Here is a 27,276-nt window from a genome sequence, read left to right as displayed (position 1 = left end):
TCATTATTATGCAAAAGAATAAAGCGTCGAGTATTTTTCTTTTACTCTGTTTGGAGGTTTATATTATTAAGAATTAAATCGTAGTTATGAAAGTTAAAGGGCATGGGAGAACCACTGTGCTCAATAGCAAGGTTTCTAAATTTATGTTGCGTGCATTCAGTACCATTAACACCTTGCCCTATGATTTATTTGTAAGGTGTATCAGTCAGCACTAACTAATCACAAGTGCAATATTAACCAGTTAAGTGTGTTTGACGACTATATCCGTCATGGAGATGTGGCAGAATTTTGTGTCATCACGACTATATCCGACATGCGTAAAATTTTGTTACAATTTGATATTTAAATTGTAATTTTGGCGAAAACTAAATTATATTCGTAAATTGTAATATGTTTAAAATGTTTAGAGGTCAATACGAAATGAAATAAACAAATAAAAAAAGTAAATGATTTGAGATGGATTCATAAATTCTTGAGAGCTAACTCGTCATCGCTTGATTATTGCGACACACACTGGTGCGCGCTTTGCAAAAAGATCACCACAGTTAACTAGTTAAAGCAGAGAAAGAAAACTGAAATGCCATGTCAGTTTTGTACTTGGCAGTCCTTGACTATGTAAATTTTAATTGGACTCGAACACCAGATTGAAGCATATTAAAAGTTGCAGTTAGATTTGTTACAGTTGAAGTGCGAGTGCGTCACGAATCAACTTGTCAAAATAGTGCAAGAGATTATTATCAGATTTATTGTACGGAGACTAAATTATGTTTCTGTATTCTGAAATAGGTAAATTAGTTGTCAGTATAGCGTTCTTAAAAAATGTTGAGACGCTACAAATGAGATCCAGCAATTCAAGACTAATAATTTAAGAAGAGTATTTTGTAAATGTATCATAAAACAGAAATTGTGATCTCTAACAATATTCATTGCAGACAGCGATTGACCATCAATTGTGTAATTATAAATAATGTTTAAAACTTGTAAATAATTATCAAGTTACATAATATTGTGTGATGCTTGTAAATAATTACTGATTTACTAACAACGTGATACGTGGTTAAATTGAGGGATAACGTCAATGGTGAAGTCTGTTAAGATCATATTGAATTCGATGAACACATTGTGGATTACTAATGCTATGATACATTTTGAGATCATCAGCAAATATTAAGAACTTAGTAAAAAGAAAGACCCGTATAAATCATTAATAAATAAAATAAAAAATATATTTATTTTTGGTCATAGTGAAAATGTCAAGGTATAAGATAAAAGGTATTAATTCTTCGTTGCATTATGTTACAAATATATTGCATAAAATAATATATTGTGACGTACTCATATTGTGGAAAACGTTAGTACATATCGTGATTCATAAATCATTAAATTATTGGTAACAATTCTTATATTTCATATATAATTTTTTATTTATTCTTTTCAAAATGCTGCAAATGTGCAATATTGTATCAGTTGAAATCAATTTTCTCATTGAAAATATTTGTTTATTGTTATTTTCTCATTAATATTAACTATGACAATCTAAAAGAGAATTATTTTTCAACATTGAAAACATCATGCAATAAAAAGTTAAAAATTAATATTTTAATGTAATGCAGTACTTCAGTTTGTTGCGTTAAATTATTGATGTAATTTATACGATATTCGGAATTATTTTACGGTTTTTATTTAATAATTTATTTCATAATTTTGTTTAAGTAATTACCGTAGTTTTCGATCAATTATGGTAAACATTTATCCAAATTATGTGAATTTATGCGGAATATATTAATGTGGAACATGTCGAACTCGCACATGTGTAATTTTATTTCGACTACTAATTAATTGCAATTTCACTCTAATTGATACGTTTGTTTTCATTCTGTTACAGCACAAACCTGCCGTTACAAGACATTACTATGAGCCAGACTCCTCTACCATTAATAAACGGTAAGTAAAAAATTACGATCATCTTCATTTCAATATTGATAAATATCTCCGAATTGTTTCTTGTCATTTATTTTTGAAAGAGACATCCTCATTTAAAATCGAATGCTAAATAAATGAATTGAATTTTTGCATAGTTAGTCTTTAGAAAAGTTTGCATGTAGGGTAACTACATATATGTATATGTATGTAATGCGGAACATTGCAGCTTCGAATAAATAAATATTAAAATTTATCACTGATCATATAAATAGTATTAAAAGTGAGATATTGCTGTGCTTCATACTGCTCTACTTTGTGGCAAGTTTATAAAACGTAATATGTTGCACATTCAGTATACATAGTTATATAATCAGCGAAATTTTCATAGTTTTACGTAGCATTTGTTTGGTAATTCATATAATTTGTAAAAAGTATTAAAATTCTATTTACTGTCATGATGTAGATTACAAAGACATCTGATCAGTTTTAAGATAAAATAAGTATTTATTTCTGATATTAATTTGAAGAATATATGTTTTGTAAAAAGTATATACTTAAAATGTATAATTTTATAAAAATACATATATAACTTATACTACAATGCTTTATTTACAATATACAGCTAGAATCTTTTACTTCGTTTTTATGTACTAATATTTCCACCATTTTTACAAATTACTAAAAAGATCCTACTGTTTATGTTTTTACTTGAAACTTCTAAGAGTAACATTTCTACACTATCTCAAGCTTACTTTATGCTGCTTTTAGGCGCCATATGCTTTTAAGCATAATGCTTGACATTCGCGTTCACCTTACGAGGATTTTACAACGATTTTCAATTGGGTTTAGGTCGTAGATCAGGCACTCACTGCATTAACATGCTATTTTTGGTTTGAAACCATTCTTTAGTAAATCTTCAATGTACGGTTGCATTATTTTGCTGAAGTAAGCCGTTTGTTTGGAAAGTGGTCTAAGTTCATTTATGCCTAAATTTATGCTCAAGAGAGTTAAATTTACAATTCCTATCACAATAATATCAATTATTGAGTGAATAATATGTGTCTTCTCACCAAAAATAGACTTGACCCACTTTCAAAATTAACAACTAGATTTATCAGAAAATTTGAAACAACCCAAGTTCATTCGACTGATAAATGAACTTAGACCACTTCCAAAGTAAAGGGCTCAAATAACAATTTTAAGTCCTAAAATCTACTCGGAGTAGTGGCAGGTGCAATTTCTAAAGTTATAATTAGCATATTCAAAGTGTATCCGCATTTCGTGCATGAAACTGCTTTCCCTTCTTTTGAAGTTAGTTACTAACGTTGTTAATAAACGGCTCAAATATCTGCTCTACAGAATCTGATTGTTCCATGAATGGAATTAAAACATCGACTAATATTTCTACGTACTTTGCGGAATTAATTTTCATTAGTATCCAGCATATTCGTATTTTCTCTGCATAGCTAAATGTAGCCCAAGTCATTAGGATAAATGTCCCAGTGGTCCAACGATTAAGGAAACGGTACAGATAATTGCAATTTCTTTTATATTTAAACAATGTAAAATTAAATACGTTCATTTGGTAGGGAAAATTTTATACTTTCAAATAAAATAATAAGAATCTACATTTGCGGAAGAAAAATTAATTAAGATTTAAAAATGTTCATGTAGTTCAATAACTGCATAATATTCATGGCGTGTTATCTTGATATTATGACAAGTTTGAAAACAAACAAAATAATATTTTAGTATTGACATTAACATAAATGTACAGAATATAAAATATATTGTAATACAGGAAGTATTAACAGTATAATAAATTCACCGAAGTTGATTCGTTTAATAATTCGGTCTCATGCAAAATGGCGTCTGTGTCAATGGCGTTTAATGACAGGTCAGTGCCATATTATCACGTACTAGTGAAAAAATACAGTACTTAATTTCAATATTGAAACAAAATTAATGAGAAGAAAGATTAACAATTTTCTATTATAAAATATATCTAAAACAATATTAAACATTATTCAATAAATCCAAACAACTGTGTACAAGATTATATGACATATTAATTACAACTTTAACAAAAGTACTCGCTTGCTGGAATTCTTTTGAAGCTTATTTTAAAAACATTGAATCTTGAAATATTGTATAATAATATTTCTGCGTGACGTAATTATTGCATTACAGAAACTAATTACACCTATCTAAAACCTTTTTACTATTAAATTTTAATTAGTTTAAACCTTCAAAATAAGTAGAAATGTCGCTAATAAAATTCCTACTCGATTGTTAATTACTGGAACTTGTTTGAGCACTATTTACCTTACCTAAATAAAGCCTAAGTATTCCATCGTCAAAATTTCGACTCACAGCTATATCTTAATTTTTCGTCAAAATGTTTGAGTGGAATTATAAACCATTTAGCTCGTTCAGATTAAACTTTTTTCACCTGAAAAAATTGCGTGTTTCTATTCTGTTCTCCAAGTTGTGTAGCTTTTCATAACCGCGAGTCTTTACTTTTTTTATGGGGAGACAACAGAGATGATTCCAAGGCCTCTTTCCCTTGCATAAAACATTTACATACACGCTTTCCCGTAACAGAGACCTTTAAATCTTGTATTTATCCCATTTTATGTCGATACATTTTGTAATTCGAATTAACGATGTAGCTCTTGCGTCAATTTATTTCCCGTTCTTGAGATGATCCTTTTTATATGAACAAAAAATTATTAATTGCGCGGTGTAATTCTTTTATTTTTACTTCTGCCTTTTTCTCTTTATTTAATAACATTCTGTCGTTTAATTTTGAAATAAACTAAACTGATTTAAAAATGAAATAAAATTACTATTTTTTTCATACTCTGTACTGTTCTTATAAAATTGCGTGAGAGGAAAAGTTAGAGGTGGATTTCGCTTGAATTTGAATTCGTTTTCAAATATTGGAATAATAATGAAAATAAAACGCAAAATTCAGAAACTTCAAAAGTTTCATCAATACGTAAAATTTATAGTGGAACTATAGAAATTTCGCTGACCTTAAACATTATTTCTTGTGTAGGTGCGAGAAATAAAAAGGTTATTTTCGCTTAGAATAGTCGCACTCACCTTAACCTTTCCTACAACCTTTTATCCCCAAATATTCAAACAAACTGTCAATTTATTGAAAAAAGAACATTTAAAAATAGCTTTATATTCAAGCTGTCAGACTACTTTACCCTCTTGAATAATGTACGTTTTCATCTTCGCAAATGATGCATTGCGTTTCGCATGGTAATTCGATGATCAACGAGTCGTTAAGATTTATCGATCGTCACGATGGAACGGATATAATTTAACGCTCTATGATCACTATGGATCTTTATATAAAAATCGATTATAGAGACATCTTTATTACTTGCAGTTCGACCTCGAGTGAACATGTCGCGCACAGATGATGTTCCTGTAGATTAACTGATTGCTTAAACGAGAGGTCACCGATATTGGGTCTGATGACAATGGGACGATCAGTTACCTTCCTCTTTCCCTAGTGAAACTACCTTTATTGACTATTTCCCTTCGGCAATTGACCCTGTATCGACAACGTTCATCAGTGTCGAACAGTTGATTGCCCAATAATCCTGCTGACAAGAAAATGATCGTCCTAGAAATTTGTTTTCGAGGATACAAAGTATTTCGCAAATGAGGTAATCTATATGTAAGAGGATACGCCACTCGCAGGCATCTAAAAATAGGTGAAGTTTAGGATTTTACACACGTAACTTTTGGATTTATAATCAAAGTTTTAAGAAGCGAAATCGGGTAGACATGCGATAGATATCTTCAAAACTTCTCTTCTGCATTCTTCGATAACAGTGTTTTTCAAACTTTAAATGTCTTAAAGTAGAACGTTTAGAATACTATTTCTAGATTTGCGATATTTAAGATAATATAGAGATGATTTTCCACAAAATTAAAAAGTTTTCCAAATTTTCAAATTCCACAATTTTCAAATTTTCAAATTTATAATTTTTCAGAATCTGAAACTTGCAAAGTTGTAAATTTTCCAATTATTAAATTTAAAAATTTCAGGTGTGAATATAAGTATTATTCCAGTATGTCAGGTATGTTATTCTGATGAAGTATGACCATTAACTCTTTGAGGCAGAATTTCAGAAAATAAAATCGACCCATATTGCACAGAAACTTTATTACGTTTTAAATTAAACAAAATTGGTATATTTTTATTAACAAAAGAGTCACATAATATAAAAACATAAAGATATAATAATTTAACTCAATTTGTTATTATCCGTTGAAACTCTAATAGTCTGCTCATGCCACATGAGTTTCTATGCGTATATTATTGCAATATTTCGAGATGAGTTTAAAAATGTTATACCATGCATTAAAAGGATGGGACATTTTTAATGCAATCGTGTTCCAAAGAGTTAAGGGTTAACATCGTTAAATAAATGAAAGTCGTATCTTATGTATATTTTCAAAAAGAAATCTCTCGAGTATAATAATTTAGCCACGCATCCCCTTACTACAGAAAACATGAGAATTCGCACGGGCTGGCGTCTCGGTAATTGCATCTATCACGATGAAAACAGGTCAACGAACCTTCTTCCATGCTGTTACAGCTATTTCACGTCTACGCAGGCTCCGACGTAATCCCTAGTCTACCGACAGGGGTCACGCCCGAACTTTTAGCCATTGTTTTCACCTATTTCGTCCGACGTCTGAACATCTTAATCGATCACGAGAGTAACACTAATTGAAACACTTGCTATGATCTCTGTCGCCATTCTCGTTAATCTTCCAGCGAGATAGTGGTCATTTAAAACGGAAAGAAAGATCCTAAACGGCGGTACCAGCAAGAGTCGTGGCCAGTGGCCAAAAGCCGGGCCAGACCAACCTGGCCAACGTTGCTTTGTAGTAACGCATAAATTTGGACGTCGGTTAAACGAATCTGTGCCAGAGCTGGCCGACATTTTGCTCCGGTTTCAACCGCGTTTCCGTGATCCGTGGATCTATAGATAAAATTGCACGTGCTCGCCGTTCCATCGCTGTTTGATTTTCGTCTACGCGCGAAACACGAGGCTCGACTTACGACAGCTGCGAGCAGCACGCTTTTAATTTTCTGTGCTGCATACTCCGCTTCGAGTATACAGAGACGGATTTGTCGTTCGTTGTTTCGAGATCTTGCAGATCGGACGACGTTAATTAAAACAGTCGAGGTTCGCTACCATTCGACCAGTTGAATTAATTAAATTCCACGGATCACCGATACGCTGGCGAGAACCAGAGACCCATTGTACTCGATGAATCCCGTGAATCCCTTTGTCCCGTGATAAAATTCTATCAAGTTTTGAAAATGTAACTGGAATTTCTGACTGCATTTCTGCGAAGTTAGATGTGCAAAGACACGGTTTGTACTTAATGTCCTGAAATTACTCGGACTTTTAGCAGTAGCATTATCAAATTTTCAAACGGAACTTGTAAATTGGGGGTTTTGGACATTTCTGGTTTTTCAAATTTGGGTATTAGATATTGAGAAAACTTATTCTATAATTTAGAAATTTTTTTATGTGAAAATTCAGAAGTTTGAAGTCTTAAATTTTGGAAAATTTATGGATTTGAGAATTGGAAAATTTGAAGATTTGAGAGAAGTTTCGGAACTTTCAAGTTTGATTATTTAGGGAATTTAATTCAGAAATTTGGCAATTGAAAGTTTCAGAACTGAAAAATTTTGTAAATTGCAATGTAAAGTTTTGGGGGTTTAAAAAATTGGGAATTTGAGAATTAAAATTTTGAAACTTGAAAATTGTTCCATTTGAAAATTTAGAAATTTGAAGGTTTGAAGTTTAACGAAATTTAAAAATATGAGAAATTTAGAAATGTTCAAATTTGACTATTTTGGGTAAATTTAAAAATGTTAGAATTTAAAGATTTGAATTATGAGAAATTTAAAAATAAAAAAATTTATAAGTTTGATGATTTAAATTTGAAGGTATGAAAGTTTGGGAATTTGATAATAGGATTTGCGAGTTGGAGACACTGAATAATTTATAATTTTAGAAATTCAGAAATTTGCAAACAATAATATTGAGGTTAACATGTTTATATAGAAACTTACAAGGACATCACCAAGGTGTTACACGCCGATTTTAATGAAATTGACATATGTGGTAGCTTTCGAAAAATCATTTGACACGTATTTTTTTATATCTGCGATCATCCATGTTGAGGGGGTGAAAATAGCCCTCAAAGTTCGGGGTTGAAAACACATTGTCTTTAATATCTCGGAAACTAGAGGGTGTAGGAAGGTGAATTTTTTTTTAAATTGTGTAGTTTTTAGTCAGGAATTTAGTTAGTTACAAAAATTTCGGGAGAAATTATTTGTTTAAATAATATATTTAAAAAATGCACTTTTTTTTCAATTTTTCACCCTAAATGCAGTTCGATTTTTTTGCAGCTTTGTATACTAAAAATATGGATCAAAATAGGGGATACGTGTTTTTGGAATTTTTTGTTTATTGCCATTTAGCAATAATTATTACATATACAATTTTCTCTTACCTTTTACAGAGAAATGAATTGAGATTTGTTTCCGAAGATGGTGAGTCCTTTTTATACGATAATTTGTCACGTTTTTAACAATATCAGATGTTTATTGTTCCATCGATTGCCAGGGAAGGTCCAGCGGGCAGGTATAAATCCGCCGCGGTACCAGTCGTCGTAATACGGAACGTATGTAGGTTTCTATGGCCAATGAAACTTTTAGCCGAAGGTATAATGAATTCCTTCATTGAATTTCATTATTATGCATACTATATAGTATAATCTTCAGAAGCAAGTATTCAACTTTAGCTTTATCAATTTTTATTACATTGCCTTTTGCGAATAAATTTGTATTTAAATTCAATAATACTAAAGGATCAGAAATTTTCCGAACAAAATTTTTTCAACTTTGAAACCTATTGATGTCAAATGGTTGAACAAACGGTATGGTATTTTTTGGAATTTTTAATATTTTCTGTTTCTTACACTGTTTCCTACCTTGTGATTGATCGTCATAACTTCTTTTTGCTATATATATTCCATGAATCGAGAAGCAAACAGTATTTTCTGGTTCCCACGGAACAAAAAAATATTGGCAGATTTTTAAGTCGAAGCTCATTCCATTTCCTCTTAATTTACAAAAATAGACAAGATTTGAACACGTGAAATCATCAAATATAAACTCTTGTTGCATTTCTATATCTGTTTATGCCCATTCTTTATACATGTCAATTGCATCTGTTATGCTTTGTGCCAGTTTAACTTTGTTTCGATTTATGTGTGCTTCCTGCTTATTAGAGATAAATATTTTCATTAAAATGTTTATAACATTAATAGGATTAACATTCATACTTATAAAAAATAAATTTTACAAATGTTCAAAAAGGGAAACAATAATACAATTACCATATACTTATTTATATCCACTTTCCTGTAACACGGAATAATTTACTTACTCTTTTGCGGAATACAACGACCAATGCAAATTTCTGAAATCTCCCACTTCCACTGTAGCAACGTATAAAAAACCAAGAAAGAACAGCAGCGCACTGCGCACTGCTCTTTTCAGAGATACCAAATCATTTAAACGAAGAACATTTCCGTTCAAATTATTAAAAGTCAAATAAATAAACTTATACGTTCGGTTAAAAGATTATGCCACATAGTGCGCACAATAATGCAATTTGGTGAAGAAATTCATCATTAGAAGTCAAATAAATAAACTTATACGTTCGACTAATAGTTTCATTGCCGATAGAAATCTATGTTCCGTACAGCGACGACTGGTAATGCAGCGGATTTATACCTGCCCGCTGGACCTTCCCTGGCTACCGATGGAACAATAAACATCTGATACTGTCCAATTGTTAAAAACGTAACAGATTATCGCATGAAAAGGGCTGACCCTCTTCGAAAACAAATCTCAAATTATTTCTCCGTAAAAAGTAGGAGAAAATTGTATATATAATAATTATTGCTAAATTGCAATAAACAGAAAATTCCAAAAACACGTATCCCCTATTTTGATCCACATTTTTTGTATACAAATCTGCAAAAAAATCGAACTGCATTTAGGGTGAAAAATTGAAAAAAAAGTCCAATTTTTTAATATATTATTTAAATAAATAATTTCTCCCGAAATTTTTGTAACTAACTAAATTCCTGACTAAAAACTACACAATTTAAAAAAAAATTCACCTTCCTACACCCTCTAGTTTCCGAGATATTAAGGAAAATGTGTTTTCAACCCCGAACTTTGAGGGCTATTTTCACCCCCTCAACATGGATGATCGCAGATATAAAAAAATACGTGTCAAATGATTTTTCGAAAGCTACCACATATGTCAATTTCATTAAAATCGGCGTGTAACACCTTGGTGATGTCCCTTGTTAGATGTATAAATTAATTTATTCCCGTTATCTATTTTAAAATATAAATGATATACTATTTATGTATTATTTCTGTAAATAATTTTAGCGTTTAATTAATATAAAATTCTTTTGACTGAAAGTATATCAACAAAATTAAGTTGCGTGTCATAACATAGCTGATAAAGGAAAAGTTGTACAGATGTAATACATACATATATTTCTGTCTTGAGATAATTGAAGATTACAAAGCTGGCTGGAATTTTCCACGAAATCCAAGTATAATGTAAATTCATACGTACAATATCAATAACCCCTTTGTTTTTCAACGAAATAGTGCATGTGCATTACAGTCCAAAGTAAGCTTCTCTGGGTTAATTTATAACTAGTGCAAGGGATGAACAATTTTACTACTTACATTCGAGTTTGGGGAATCAAATAATTGGAAGTTTAAAATTACTAAATTTCCAAATTCTTCAGTTTCTAAATTTTTTATTTTTTTCATTTTTAAATTCCGAAATACGTAAATTTTCAAATTCTAAGTTATCAAATGTCCCTGTTATTTTAATTATTCAAAATTATACAAACCTTCAAATTATTAATTTTAATTTCTTAATTTCAAATTACCGAACTTCGAATGTAATTTGAAAATTTTTAAGTTTCTGAGTTTCTGAATTCCTGAATTTTTACATTATCAACGTCTTTAATTTTCAAATCCTGAAATTCAACAATGTTCAAGTTACAAATTATCAAAATGAAGTTATTCTAATTATTTAAAATTATAAAAATTTCCAAGTTACTCATCATTTTAATTTCTTAATTCTAAATTATCGATATTGTAATTTTCAAATTTTCAAATCTTTGAATTCTTGTATACCTAAATTCCAAAATTTTCAACTTCTTTAATTTGCAATTCTTAAATTCATAAATTTTTAAATTTCAGATTATTAAGTTTCCATCTTATTATAATTATTTCAAATTCTTCAAATTTCTGAGTGAATGAATGTTTGAATTTCTTAATCCCAAAATGCTGAATTTTAAAAAATTTCAGAATCAGATTTTAAAAACAGGTGGAGTTTCTTTTCCCTATATCGTCATACTTCATATACAATATAATCACTATATGAGACATTCAAATATTCTTTACTCATTATTGTAAAAAGTAAATGAAAACTTTTTGACAATCAAATATGTGAAACAAACGCATCATATTTCATAGATTTCATGAAATGTTAAAGCGTTGTAATTGTTGCTGTAGTATATCATGTAAAGCACATGCATCGCAAGTTAATAGTTCCATCAAAATTTTATCACAATTTCATTTTGGAGAGCCTAAATATATCGTCTGAACTTTATTGCATCGGCATGGTAAGGTTTGGAATGCGAGTTCTTTATAGGTTTACTGTCCATGTAACATTACGTCTAAATATAAATTTCAATAATGTTTAGAATACTGTTTATACACTTTCATCATATTTATTCAATAAATTACATCATTTATTACAAAATGCATTGAAACTTTAATTAAAAGCAATCGAAATAGTTCATTTTCAAATCTCAGATTTCATACTTTTAGTTTGCTGCTTTACATTATTAATATTTATTTATACAGTATCGGATTAAGATCTTTAGAGGCCCCAAGTACTTACAATATTTTGAAAGTACTTTTATACAAACTGTTCACAGTATATAATTTTTTATGTATTTCCGATAATGTGATAAAATAGTGTTCTTAATAAAAATTAGAAAAATATTTTGCTAAAAATTAAAAAAATATTCTATAAATATTTGACTATTGCTAAAAAAATATTTGTTTTCAATAAAAGCTCAAGGACCTTGTTTGTTTTAAAGGACATAATATATTTTCAATTTTATATTCAGTGATTCCCTTCTAATCAATTATACTTCTGATTTTATAATGTCCAGACGAGCTTAGCAATATAACCTACCAAAAACATAAATTATAAAATAAAATTTCTGATAGACTGTGAAGATTTAAATATTTTTATGGTGTCTCTTTTTTCCATGACGCCCTCAACTTATTTTGTTTATTGATTAATTCAGTACTGGATTTCTAATATATTCACGACGTTAATAATTAATACATTATTCAAATTTATGCAGAAGCTATCTCATGTCACCGGTTAATATTTTATAATTGAATGTCAAAGAAAAGTAATCTAAGCAAACTTCAATATACTTTATTTTCTATATAAAGTATATTCAATATACTTTATAATTAATTGAAATGAAACTTTATACATATCTTCTATATAACATTTAATCATTTTTTTGCTACGATAAACTGCACTGTAGTTATTCGTATATAATTCATTGAAAAATTTTTCACCACCACCATTCTATCAAGGTTAAAATGTCTGCAATACTAAAACTGTTACAAAATATTAAGAAGAGTAATTTTTGTTATACATTGAATACGACTGAATATAATTCAAACTTTTATAATAATCCATATGGCTCTGAGTTTTAAAAATTCAAATAATCTAAACGTAAACACGAATTAACTCGTGTTTAAGATAGCTCTTAAAACTTTTTAGTCAAAAGTTTGATGAATTCTTTTGAATTTTATCGTTAATCGATAATGGAGGGGCGAAATAAACACTATTTTAAACATATATAATAAGTATATTAACAATAATGACGCTAAAGACTAAGCAATACACTGATTTCAATATTATCTATTCGCGAACATGAACGCGTTTTTTTCGCTTCGCTTTTGCAATCGATCTTCTGCCTCGATCCTTCTGACCATTTCCGAACGTTTACGAACTTTCCCGAAGTGTCGTATACGTTCTAACCTTCTATTGTACTTCAAACTTATTATTTATTTATTATTAACTGTCACAATTATTTATTTCATTATGTTTATATATGTTTATACGTATTATAATAATATAGATTTGTTTCTCTATGCGCATACACCACATGTATAATAATATATATTTATTTTATTATGTTTATACATCATATTATAATAGCATACATTATAATACTATAGATTTTTTTTACTGTGTTCATATATTGCACGCATAATAATCTATAAATTTATTTAAAAAATATCTATTTCCAATTGTTTCATTAAACAGAATAGTTAATCACTTTTCAAATGGTTAATAGAAAAATTATAAAATTGTTACGAATGCATCCAAGTTTCTCCAGATCGAGGAGCGAGTCATGTTCCCGCCAGAATGGTGCTGCGGGTATCCTAGAAAAGTGTTTTTCGCGTTCTCAAATTACAGGAAGCAGTGGTCCATTTATTTCAGCAGGGTTTCACGGCGGGAGGAGCGGAAGGGGATGCGTGTCGCGACTCTGTATTTATTTCTGTAACACGTTGCCCTGTGGTCTTCTGCCGCGTTATTCGCCACCTTTGCGAACAATTTCGCCGTTCTGTCGGTTTCATTGCGAGCACAATATCGCACGATGCACATCACTGCACTGTTCAGTGTTTGTTTCTCCAGCTGGTGCGGATTCTCCTATCCCCTAAACTAAACTCGAAACTTTAGGTTGCGGTGGTGGAATGTGATTTTGTGTTGAATACCATGATTGCTAGGTTGTTAGGTAAACGTTTCAGATGCTATGATTTGGGATAGATTTAACCTTTCGATCAGTGACCCTTCAATTTCATTTGCCATTCTTAGAATTTTACAGTTGACAAATTTGTTAATTAATAGTTTCGTTATTCTTTGTTAAATCGATTATTTTTTAATGTTCATATAAAGAATTTTATTACAAATGCAATTTAATTGATTCTTAACTCTTTATCGTATTTTGATAAGACTGACTCGAGACGCTTTGTTTTTTACATCTATCACTTATTTCTGTTAGTACAATAAGATTACTTATTTTGTTCTGTATTATTACATGTGAGTAGTCTGATTTTCATAAGGTAACCGAAGAAAGTTTTTGTTTAAATTACAATTTGCTAAAATTTAAAAATCAAGAAATAACGATATTATCAGTAATAAGTATAATGATATTATAATACTATAATATGTAGGGTGTTTCACAATTAGTGTAGGTTCCTGAAAGGGGGAGGATAGTTGACGTGATTCTGAATAAGATTTCGCTTTGAAAAAATAGGGTTTGAAGTTTTGTTTTTGAATTATGAACCAGTTAGCTATGGCGATCTTTTTGCAAAGCGCGCACCAGTGTGTGTCGGGATAATTAAGCGATGACGAGTTAGCTCTCAAGAATTCATGAATCCATCTCAAATCATTTACACTTTTTATTTGTTTATTTCATTTCATGTTGACCTCTAAACATTTTAAACATATTACAATTTACGAATATAATTTAGTTTTCGCCAAAATTACAATTTAAATATCAAATTGTAACAAAATTTTACGCATAACGGATATAGTCGTCATGATACAAAATTCTGCCACATTTCCATGACGGATATAGTCGTCAAACACACTTAACTGGTTAAGGAAAAACATGGACCAATCAGGATGCGAGGATTACGCGTGCTCAACCACTATACTCGAAGCTGTCGTTCCCGCTTCTCGGCGCGCATAATCTCATGGTCCGCTCTGATTGGTCCGTATTTTTGCTAAATAATTCAAACACGAAGCTTCAAATCCTATTTTTGCAAAGCGAAATCTCATTCAGAATCACGTCAGCTACCCCCCATTTCAGGGACCTTTAGTATTATAATATTAGGTCATCCCATAAGTTCGTGCCGACTTTTGTGTATACATTTCAAGTGTCGATGTATAAACATACGGCATTTAGGGACCAATGCACTTGAGCTTAGATGTTCGAGAACAGTCCAGAGCAGATTTTCGTTAGTATAAGATCGTAGTTTAGTGAAGCCAGTGACTTTTAAGAGGAAAAAATCATGAGTGAAATGCGTGTCCATTTTCGGCATATCATGTTATATGAATTTCGGAAAGGAAGTTTTGTAACAATTACTACGAAAAACATATGTGCTGTGTACGGAGAAAATGCCCTTTCATCTCGCACCTGTAGGAAGTGGTTCCAACGTTTTAGAGGTGGTAATTTCTCTTTAGAAGACGAGGAACGCTCCGGGCGTCCTTCTCAGACAGACGAAGATAAAATTCGGGATCTTGTTGAAAAATCTCGAAGCTTGAAAGTTCAAGAGATGTCAAATATTCTGAAAATACCTAAGACCACAATTAAGTACTTAAAATTTTTCATAAAGTTCCAATCTTTGTTTTTTTTTGTTTGTTTTAAAACAATTAATAATTTCGTAAAATGTTATAATAATATAACATTTATTAAGAGGTATAGCTTAAAACGTTTTGAGTATAACCTGCTATATTATAATAAACATCATTGTATTATTTGGACTAACTGTTTAATACTAACCAAAAAGTATGTATCAAAGAAGTTAAAAGAAAGCAAGTTCTTTATTATAACCAACTATTTTTTTTTTCAGTTATTTTTTTACAATTAATATTATAATAACAATTATTTCGCTTTGATTTTGCACATATAATTTTAATATAGTTTGGTATACATGGAAGGAAATGATAAATTAAATTATCACAACCATTGAAAGTGATCTTTACTAAATTTATATTGAACGGTACTTCGTTATACAATTTTACTAATAACAAATTGGACAAATAATTAGATTTTATATTTTCTGTAGTTCAAAATGCAATACAACGTTTTTAAGATTGGAAGTAAAAAAATCTCGAGTTATTTAATTTGTAACACCGTAAATATTTGAGACGAATAATCTATTAACCAATGATATTTGTAAATGAACCATTATTTTGAAATTTTTTACGTAGTTTATGGAGAAACAAAACATGTATTCATACAAGCTTTTCAGCAAATATTCAATCGCTGTAATCACGGTTAAAATATATTAAAACTTGAAGGTAAATCATTTAATCTGTTCATTTGCATATGGACTGTACAATTTCGTATTCATTTTTCGAGCATTTCGAGAATACAAAATGTGACATGAAATTTTGCTGACATGACACTAATTCCGAATACTGAAGATTAATACGCATAATTTGGAATATTCCAAAGCGTGTTTTGGTTTAATGGGCAACAACTAACTTCAAAAGAAGAGATGAGTGAAAGCAGCGTTTCATGCATGAAATGTGGACACACTTTGAATATGCTGATTATAACTTCAGAAATTGCACCTGCCGCTACTGCGAATAGATTTTAAGACTTAAAACTGTCATTTGAGCTGCTTATTTTGAAAGTGATCTAAGTCCATTTGTCAGTTGTTTGTTGTCAACTGTAGTATCACTTGATGTTAACTGTCATAAAAGATATTTTGTTAAGCATATTCAGGGTATATGTTAATTTTGGGCGTATAAAGTTTCGTAGTTATTTTGATAGTTGAAAAATTGACTTTGAAAGTGGCTTATGTAAGCAATCCTCTATTGATAATGTCAGAAACTGCGGATTTTCAAATGTTCGAAAGCAGTGACGATGGAGATTATAATTAATTATTAATTGGTTAATATAATAATTAATTAGTATTAATACGATATTTTCCATCCAAGCACTATGACTTCTTTAAATCCCTTCTGCAAATTTCAAATGTAAATGAACAGTAAATTTGTAAGGTGAAGTGGGGTATGTGCAGACTGGCTTTTGTAAAGTTGGTACTTAAACGTAAGTATCTTCAGTCTACTATGTAAATATTTAACGCTGTCGATATTAAACGCTTTGCACAATTACTACTATTTAATTAATATTAACTAGGATCTAAATTTTCCTTGTACATTTTGATTTTGATAGGAAACTGTTTAAAATGTCAACTACTCTGCACTTTCCCCGAAAATGGGGTAAGAGCGTAACTTGAAGTTAAATACTTTGAAACTTTATTTTATGTGCAATGGGACAAGAGCAGAATTATTAACAAATCTGCTATAAAATGCTTTTTACTGCATTATGCAAGTACTCTATACTGCAAACAAGTAGTCTTAGATGAAATATAAAGGGGGATATAGTGAAACAAAACAGGGAAACAAACATATTAAAAGAAGAAATTTCGCTCATATTGTAATAAAAATAGCCTGTATACGCACTTGCCCCGTTTACGAACTTACCCCACTTCACCTTATATAATTTATACAGCTAGAAGATTTTTTGAATTGCATAAATGATGTTTTTCGAGTTTTGCACTGAAATATAAATTAAATTGTATAGCGTTTTTTTTTTAGTTCGAAGCATTTTAAATTGTATCGAATGCACTTGGGTTGTTTCAAAGTTTATGAAAAATTTAGACATTAAATTCCAAAGTGGCTTAAGACCATTCTTGGTAAAAAGACACACATTATTCACGTAATAATTGTTATTATTTGAACGGGAATTGTAAATGTCAGAGATACACTTCAGGAGTGTGAAACATTGGCATGTTATACGTATATTTTTAACTTCATTCAAGTGCAAATTTTTAAATATCTCAATTTAAATATAAATGGACTTAGACCACTTTCAAAATAAACGGCTCATTTACTCAAAATAATTGTTGTTAAGATTTCATTTTTACGTCTGCTTAGATCACAAGACAAAATAATTGTATCTACTTATATTTTTAATTTTATCACGTGAAAATAAATTGGAACATTGCTACCATAACTTACCTGCACTGTAACAAAATCGTTATTTTTGTTCAACTAAATTAAACTGAAATTTTAGATACTTCTTCTTTATGATCAATGCAGACAACGTGATAGTAAATATATGATCGGAAAGTTCAGTTTTAGCCACATGTTTACGAATATGAATTACTGTAACAGTAAACCTACCAGAGTACAGTGCCGCATAACTTAAAATTACAAACAAAATAGAAAAATAAATCAACAAACGGCAAAACATAAAATAATACATACATTAATTCTCTATTTCAATCAAAATCAGCACAGATTTCAACGAAATTATTTTGGCAAACTCTGTATTTTGTAAAAGAAAACTTGTGAATGGACCAAATGACCGGTTTTGTAGTTTCAGTGTCAAAGAACGATAACGATACTCTTTTAATAGAAGAAATTGTTTTTTGAAATTTAAAAATTGAAGTTTTATTTCTTTGAAATTGTTTCTTCTAAGACTTATAAATTTTAGTCATTTTTATGAAATGTTTAATTATACTTGTTATTTTAATTCAGAACGGTTTGCTTCTTGTGAACAGTTTCAAGGAATTTGTTGTTCTTACAAAGGTTCATCGTATTTGGGGCAATCCGAGTTAAAGTCAATTTTAGTCTATTTGGATCGCGTCCCAAAGCTTACGTAACGCGGAATAAGTTGCGATAGACGAAGTCTCCCATACATGTTTTTATCAATTTCGATGTTCTAATTATTTCAAATTCTCTTTTATATTTACTTCAAATCCTACAACTTACTAGGTGGCTGCAAATATGAAACGTGAATAGGTTGATTTGGCAATATAAATTTATCTCAAAGTAATACTTCAGGTGTATCAAATTAAAATTATAAGTTCGATAAAAATGACTACATAACTTTTCATTGTTGTATTTAATATACATATAATCATAAATTGCCAGTTACAGCAATAAATTATTAATTTTGAATTTCACAAAATATAGTGTTATATTTAAAAAATTTTTAATTTTTCGAAGTTATTTTTGAATTTGAAAACGTTCAAAGAAAATTTGTTGATGTGAAAATTTTCAAATTCCAGATTTTTTCATTTTCAGATTTAAAAATTAAAAATCTTGAAAATTAGCACATCTCTTAAATTACATGCTCAACTTTTCAAATTCCAATACTATTTATCCAAAAAGATACAATATCTTCATTCATCTAATATACTATAAAACTGTTTTATGCTATAAAATTATTTTATGCTTAATGTGATTCAAACTCGATCATTTTTTGAAGTAACTAACAGTCCAGCACTTTGTATTAAAAAAAATTATCACTAGATTTACAGAAATTCTTAAGAATTATTTGCATCCCATATTTATTTACCTTTGAAAATAACTGGTGGTTAATAAAACATTTGTCCAATCACTTTCACCAAACTTAAGCTCCATTAATACCAAAAGTGCCATTTTACAAATTGCCTTTCATGTCATCAAACTGTGTCAGACTTTCCATCTTTCTTCCTTCTGATATGCAACAAGCTAATCATTAATAGATCATTTCGCACGTCTGTTACGGTTTAGATGAAGTGGTAATCATCTAAGCGCCGCACATGATCTAGTAAATGGTCGAGTAATGAACCTGATGTACGGTTAAAATTAATTAGACGTTTCTAAACCGCTTTCTACGTGCTATTTTCATGTATATGTTGACATGATTGGGATTCAGCCAGACGCCTACACGTCTACGAAAAACCGGTGCCTTTATGAACCAAATGATAATTCACAGAGTAATGCTATTTTTACGTGTTAACGCACATGGCGGGGACGATAAACCTTAATCTTTCAAGTCCCACCTTCGAATTAACTTGTTTGACCGATCCTAAAATACACCAACAGTTGGACAATTGTTGATAGTTAACTATTGCTTGTAAGAAACGTTATATAATTAAAAACAATTCAGTTATTCCCAAATATGTAGAAGAAAATTTATGAATAGGGTAGAAAGAGTATTAGTAAAATAGTAACATTTGTTAAATGTTTATAGTGACAGAAAGTGATAAAATTAATAAATTGTTTTCTAATTCTACAGTAGGAAAATATTGTAAATCAAACGATATAATTATTAATATCCCTAAAATAGGTTTATTACTTTATATTACTTTATTAGTGACTTTATTAGTGACTTTTCATCGCATTGAACATTCGTATCTACATCGGTAATGTTATGAAGAGTGACTGCTAACGAACTTTAATAGAGTTAATGATTAGATTTATTTGTTTAATAATATTCATTAATACTCAAAATAATGTTACATTTATAATTTTATGTGTCGTGAATAAATAAAAAGAAAATACATAGCAATTGCATAAATTTAGTTTTTTTTTTAAATAAAGCGACATATGAACAAATTTTCTTGTATATTTTGTGTAGATTCTTCTGTTTTTCGATTGTACAATTGGGAAAACACCTGCATGAAGTACTCATATCTTTTACAATAATATTATGAAGATAATAAGTTACTTTCTAATTAGGTTGTTGCACATGAAATGGCTGATTTTAGAATATCGTCTAACATAATTTGATGACATAAAAGTTTTACAAATTAGTACTTATTTGTTGAAAATTTAAAATTTGTTGAAAACGATTATGCAAGCTGTTCATAATCATTTTTAATATAAACTAGATGGTTGTTAAAAACATAGTATGGTTATCTAATGATTATTATTTTTATATTAGGTCTATTAACATTTTAACATTAAATGTTTTGATAGCCATTTCTAACAAACTTCAAGCTTTAAGGGGTAACACCACTCTAGGATTTTCAAAAAGTCGATTTTTTTTTTTCTTTGCTAAAACAATTCTTTAGGGACTTAAGAACAGAATGCTGCTTGATTTATAGTGGAAAGTAAATTTTAAATGGTCCAATTATCAATTTTGCCGCAGCGCCTCAGAGAGTGCACTGAGTACTCTCGCGGTATGCTGTAATTCATCGCTTTCGTATTATTGTTATCATTTAAAATAATAAGTTTATTTGTTACCTACAAAACAAACAGAAGTATCGAGAAAGCTAGAGAAGGTGGCAAACTGATCTGAATAGCTAAATGTATGGCACAGGCATTGCAGATTAGTGGTGAACAGAAAATTTAAGGATCAATATGTTCATAAAACTTCAAACGCGTTTTTCTCGAAACCAGTTTCTTCATACTGGGAGGACGGATTTCTCGGTGACTATTGCAAGGATCGAATTGAAATTTTTACAGTAGCTACACAACAATATTATCTTTGGAAGTACGTAGCCGTTCTTTGATTGAATGTAAACTTTTTTTTATAAACAATTCAGTGTTCATTTTTCATGCAAAAGGTCGATTCATTCCTTAAAAAATGCACAACTTCTACAAAAATTGATTAATCAAAAAACCCCTATGTACTTCCAAAGCCAATTGCACATGGATTATAAATTCTTTTGATTTTTTATCCCACAACTCATACATAACGAGAAATCCGTCCTCCCGTAGGAGTGTTTTTACAAAAGCTGTTTCCGCCGATAGGCTCTGTCGCCTCCATTTTGTACGAAAATGACAATAAAAAATTATTTTGTCGTAGTTCAATATGTGTTAAATAAACTTTCTGAAAAGAAATTCTTTTCCGTTTGTTGTTCTTTCAAAATAAATTGTCAAAGATAGGTCTCTTTTTCGGGCTCTAGAGTGGTGTTACTCCTTAACTTGATGTAATACAAGTGCTACTTTACTTAATTTTATGTCATCAAATTATTTCACATTTTAAATGTTATGTAATTGATCATCGCTTGCTATAAGTGAGAATTAGTCATTTTGTATTAAAAGTATTACTAAAACATGCACGTAGTCAATTTTCGTTGAGTTCTAAGCTTGAAATGGATGTAATATATGTAATATTTTATGGCTCTTTTATGTCACTCTTCTGTCAGATTTTCGAACTTTTAAAACCGTCTATTTAATATGCAATCCAATACACTGTAAAAGGTTTTTTTAAATCTAGCCAGTTTTTATGGAATATCAATAAGCGGATTACGTACCAATTTTCATTAAATTTATATTCACATGTACTTCAAGTTGACATAGCATTTTTAGGTACTTTTATGTCAGACTTTTTATTTCGAAATTGGAAATTGTTTTTTTGTGATTGGTAATCAGTTATTTTATATTGCGAATATTATCGAAGGGTTTATACAGTTTTTTTTATTATACTTTAAGTTTTAAAACAATATCCCATAAGTGCTTTGTGATACTTTTGTGTTAAGATGAAGAGGGATAAGTTCGTAAACGGGGCAAGTGCGTATACAGGCTATTTTTATTATCAAATGAGCGAAATTTCTCCAGTTAGTATGTTTGTTTCCTTGTTTTGTTTCACTATGACCCTATTTAACCGACTTCGAAAAAGGAGGAGGTTACTCAATTCGATCAGTATATTTCCCCCCCCCCCCCATGCGTGCCCGCCGATTACGCCTAGCTGGATGGACCGATCGGAACGAAACCTTTTGCATCTGTTAGGTTCTGGCTCCCCATTAGTACCATTATCAAAAAATTTTTCATTTTTTAATTGCAAAGTATTGTTATTGCAAAAAACCCGGCAACTTTTGAAATAAACTTTTCTCGATTTTAGTGCGCTTTTAATATCTTATCACGGACATGATTCTGAACAATTTTGTTCATATACAAATTTCGCGGAAAGGTTTAGTTTTCGAGATATTAGCGAAAAATTGTTGAAAAGTTTTGAAATCAACTTTGGACGATTTTCATGTCCTTTTAATATGTTATCAGGGACACGATTCTGAACAACTTTTTCCTTATCCACAATTAAGGGGAAGCTTCAGTTTTCGAGTTATTAGCGAAAAACTATTGTTACTAATATATTGAATACTACGTATGCCTCCGTGTCTCTGGTGGTGTATGAGTCAACATGCAGTCGCCGATTTTCTACTGTTTCTACAAACACGCTTGCCGGCTGATAAAAGGCGTGAAATAAAATAATTTTTAGAAAAAAAAATACACCGACTTCGAAATGCACTAAAAAGTATAAAATAATTTCTATTTCCTAATGAAGTAATTTCTATTTCATTCAATCATACAATTACGTAACAGATATGAATAAAATCTATTTACTCGTTAGGTATTATATTAAATACATTTCAACCTTTTCGGAGGCGGCGCAAAATTAAATAACATATTCAAAATAATCTTTTAATTTTGCGCCGCCTCCGAAAAGGTTGAAATGTATTTAATATAATACCCAACGAGTAAACAGGTTTCATTCATATCTGTTACGTAATTGTATGATTGAATGAAATAGAAATTACTTCATTAGGAAATAGAAATTATTTTATACTTTTTAGTGCATTTCGAAGTCGGTGTATTTTTTTTCTAAAAATTATTTTATTATATTTCAACTAAGAGTACTTGTTTGCAGTATAGAGTACTTGCATAATGCAGTAAAAAGCATTTTATAGCAGATTTGTTAATAGTTATGCTCTTGTCCCATTGCACATGAAATAAAGTTTCAAAGTATTTAACTTCAAGTTATGCTCTTACCCCATTTTCGGGGAAAGTGCAGAGTAGTTGACATTTTAAACAGTTCCCTATCAAAATCAAAATGTACAAGGAAAATTAAAGTCCTAGTTAATATTAATTAAATAGTAGTAATTGTGCAAAGCGTTCGATAGCGACAGCGTTAAGTATTCACATAGCACACTGAAAATACTTACGTTTAAATACCAACTTTACAAATACCAGTCTGCACTTACCCCACTTCACCTTACATCGTTTCTATAATCACATATCGCGTCTTATTAATGCAACTGTTTTGTGTGCATTGTGCTAGAGAAATATATAAATTAGATCTTCAATATCTTATTTGTAGTAGCTATTTGTTTAGAGAAGCTTATCTTCTTTGGAAACTATTATTTTGTTAATTTTCCGTCGGTTAAATTATAAAAGAGAATTAAGAAAAAATATTCGTAAAATATTATAATGACTATTATCGACCATCTTAGTAAAAATACATTAAAAAATTTTGAATACTCCTAACGTTTGATGTTCTTTCATCGCTAATTTGTAACTCTGCGTGCAATTTTATTGTCTGCGACGTTTTGCGATACTCGGCGGATCTAAGTTTAGCAAATGCTTGCTTGTAGATAAATAGAGAAAACAAAGCACAAGAACACAGAAACGTGATAACTCGTTGTAAATATAGTGTTGCTAATTCTGTATATCTATAATATTCCATCGATAATATTAAATTTGTTACGATTACAAAACTATCAAATCAATAATTTATTCATCAACGGAAACCTTATTTGAGCAAGCTATTTTCCTGTTGTTATATCTGATGCATACAAAAGCGGTATAAATTGTATATGTAAATCAATTCAATGAATCATTTATGATACATTTATTGTGTAACATAGACTGTTTATAAATTCACCTCATTTTCATCTAATTTACTGAATACCATAACGAATAGTTGCTGCATTAAACCGATGAAATTCAAGGTGTTCGCAGGGTTAAGGTCAGTTCAAGGGAGAGGCACTTTTTATTTAACCAGTTAAGTGTGTTTGACGACTATATCCGTCATGGAGATGTGGCAGAATTTTGTGTCATGACGACTATATCCGTCATGCTGTAAAATTTTGTTACAATTTGATATTTAAATTGTAATTTTGGCGAAGACTAAATTATATTCGTAAATTGTAATATGTTTAAAATGTTTTGAGGTCAACACGAAATGAAATAAACAAATAAAAAGCGTAAATGATTTGAGATGGATTCATGAATTCTTGAGAGCTAACTCGTCATCGCTTGATTGTCGCGACACACACTGGTGCCCGCTTTGGAAAAAGATCGCCACAGTTAACTGGTTAAATTGCACTACTGTTAAAAAATTTAAGGTAAAAATGTTTCTAGCTTACATTTGTCATTTATCAAATAGCCATTAATTTTGATGAAAAAATATTGGCAAATTATAGTAAAGTAAATGATCCTTGCTGGACATATAAGAATGTAATCCATTAAAAATAATAGTTTCTTATTAACATATTCAAATTTTTGAGGAAGATATTGAATGTTTGTTGGTCTCTTCCAATTTCTAAGTAAATCAATTTTCAATTACAACTTTTGAGGCAATATGAAAAAATTATTAATGAAAATTATATTTGATTTGACATCCCCTTTATTGACCACTATTTTGTATGTAATTAAATTACTTCTAATTATACCTATATAGACAAATATATTTTCTTGATATTTCACTGTTGGACGTTTTTTTTTTAACTTTAACAGGGTTAATGTTTCTATATTTTTTTTAATATAATGAATGATACTATTGTTCATTTCAATAAATTACACTTCCATGCTTTGTGATCGAAAGTCAAATTAACATAATACTTGTTATTCATATTAATAGTTTGAATACTTTAAGTGGTTTATTAAAATTAAACCATGAATAGTTTATCAAATCGCCAGTAATTATTGTTGTAGAATGTCCTCATAAAAATCATGCAAGCACTGACATCTGAAGTTTATTGAACTACTTGAACCATTGTTTGCTGTAGTCGATAAACAATCGTTTCGTATCAATAACATTGACTACTGTAAAGCCTGGCTAGATTAGCGAGATTAGGTTAGGTTCGGTAACCACATGTATCTGCTGTTCAGTCATGAGAGAGCATAAAATACACGGCTAAACCAGTTACGTCAGGCAAATATCTTTCTTTATTATGGTATAGTTAAATGAAACGTTGATACAGTAATTTTCTGCGGACATTAAGATTTAAATTGATGTAGTATAGGCACTGCTTTATGATAACTTTCTGTCATGAAATCGTAATAGACTTGGCACATGTTCGTTGCTATTTAATTCATTCTGTTATCGTGTATCCGAGTTGGAGATTTAAGTACCTACTCTGTTTAAGTAGTTAAAATAATGTTTAGAAAATCAGAAAACAGACTCAAATATAGAGAATATGGGTTTCAATTTTAAATATAAAATGATTTGCTGAAATTAATATATATTTTGAGCAAATGACGTCGCAATTCAATTCATTGAATTTCAAGCTGGAGATAAAAGTCTAATGGTGTTAATGGTGTTAAGTAATATGTGAGTTATTAAAATGACTGGTATCATTTTACATTGAGCTGTTTGAAAGTAGAGTATTTTTTGATACTGTAAAATATTTAATACACTTTTAAAATAAGTATCTTTGCAATATCATTAATCTTCTAAACTTCCATAGCGTATTAAGGAAGTTGAATTATTTTGACTATAAATTGTTTACAGATAAAAATATCTTAAGTTTTATCTGTTGTTAACATTATCTTTTTTTTTAAAAAATGGACGTGTTCCACTCTCAAAATAAACGGCTCATATATTACTCACTCACAGTTTAATACGTAGGCAAATATTATTTACAGAAACGTGGTGTTTGTTTGTGGGTCATCTAGATTCATGAGTAATTAGATTACTGAGATGTGGGTGACGTAAAATCACAGTATGATGTATTTTCATAAAGATAGATAACTATGGTGTTTATGTTGATGTATCTCTTATATTTTATATGACATTTTCCATTAATTTGTAACAAATTTTTAAAGTTAGATTGTGTTAACATAGTAATTTTGCTAAAATTAGGATTCCTCGCTTTTGAGAATTTCATGAACAACTTCAAATTACGCATATTTCCTTCCATGGAAATTTTGTAGAAAATTTTACGCAATTCATTACTTCTAAATCTCAATCAACATATTTTCAGCCAATATATAATTTTTGCATCCAGATATCATATACACTTATGCCTTTCAACGAAATATTTGTTCTTCTTTCACAAAAACATTCTCAACATTTCTCTGTAACACAGTTTATGATGCTGTATACCATCGACTGTGTAATTATGAATACAAAATGAAGATATTTATATCTGAAACTACTATTACCTCTTTTTGTCATAAATGTATTTATCCTATTTAGGAAGAAAATCAGTTTAAATCCTCTTAGAGCATTCATGTTTCAAAATCACCCATTTAACGTGCAACACCTAATAATAATCAAACATGTACTTCTATTATACTACTTAAAGAAAAATCAGTTCAAAAACTGTTGGAGCATTCATATTTCGAAATCGACCATTCGACGTGCAGCAACCTAATAATAATCAAACATGTACTTATATTATTCTATTTGAAGAAAAATCGGTTCAAAAACTGTTGCAGCATTCGTATTTCGAAATCGACCATTTGACGTATAACCACCTAATAATAATCCTTGTTATTTTGACGTGTTTATCGTTCTCCTTGAATCGAATTCCCCTTTATTTTCCGTTCGATTAGCTCGACAGAGTCGATT

The 27,276-nt window shown here is 29.9% G+C and overlaps 1 protein-coding gene across 2 annotated transcripts in view; it reads left to right on the top strand.

Moving 5' to 3' along the window:
- Positions 1 to 27,276, top strand: part of cnn (phosphodiesterase 4D interacting protein centrosomin) — a 129,818-nt gene that overhangs the window by 39,324 nt on the left and 63,218 nt on the right. For both annotated transcript variants that reach the window (XM_012288385.2, XM_003704634.3), the window contains exon 2: positions 1,886 to 1,944. In XM_012288385.2, the coding sequence (XP_012143775.1) occupies positions 1,886 to 1,944 (59 nt within the window). The remainder of the gene's footprint in view (positions 1 to 1,885; positions 1,945 to 27,276) is intronic.

This window comes from Megachile rotundata, chromosome 1 (assembly GCF_050947335.1).
Source record: "Megachile rotundata isolate GNS110a chromosome 1, iyMegRotu1, whole genome shotgun sequence".
Classification (NCBI taxonomy): Eukaryota; Metazoa; Arthropoda; class Insecta; order Hymenoptera; family Megachilidae; genus Megachile; species Megachile rotundata.
The sequence above is the reverse complement of the archived record's forward strand: the minus strand, read 5'-3'. Positions and strand labels throughout refer to the sequence as shown.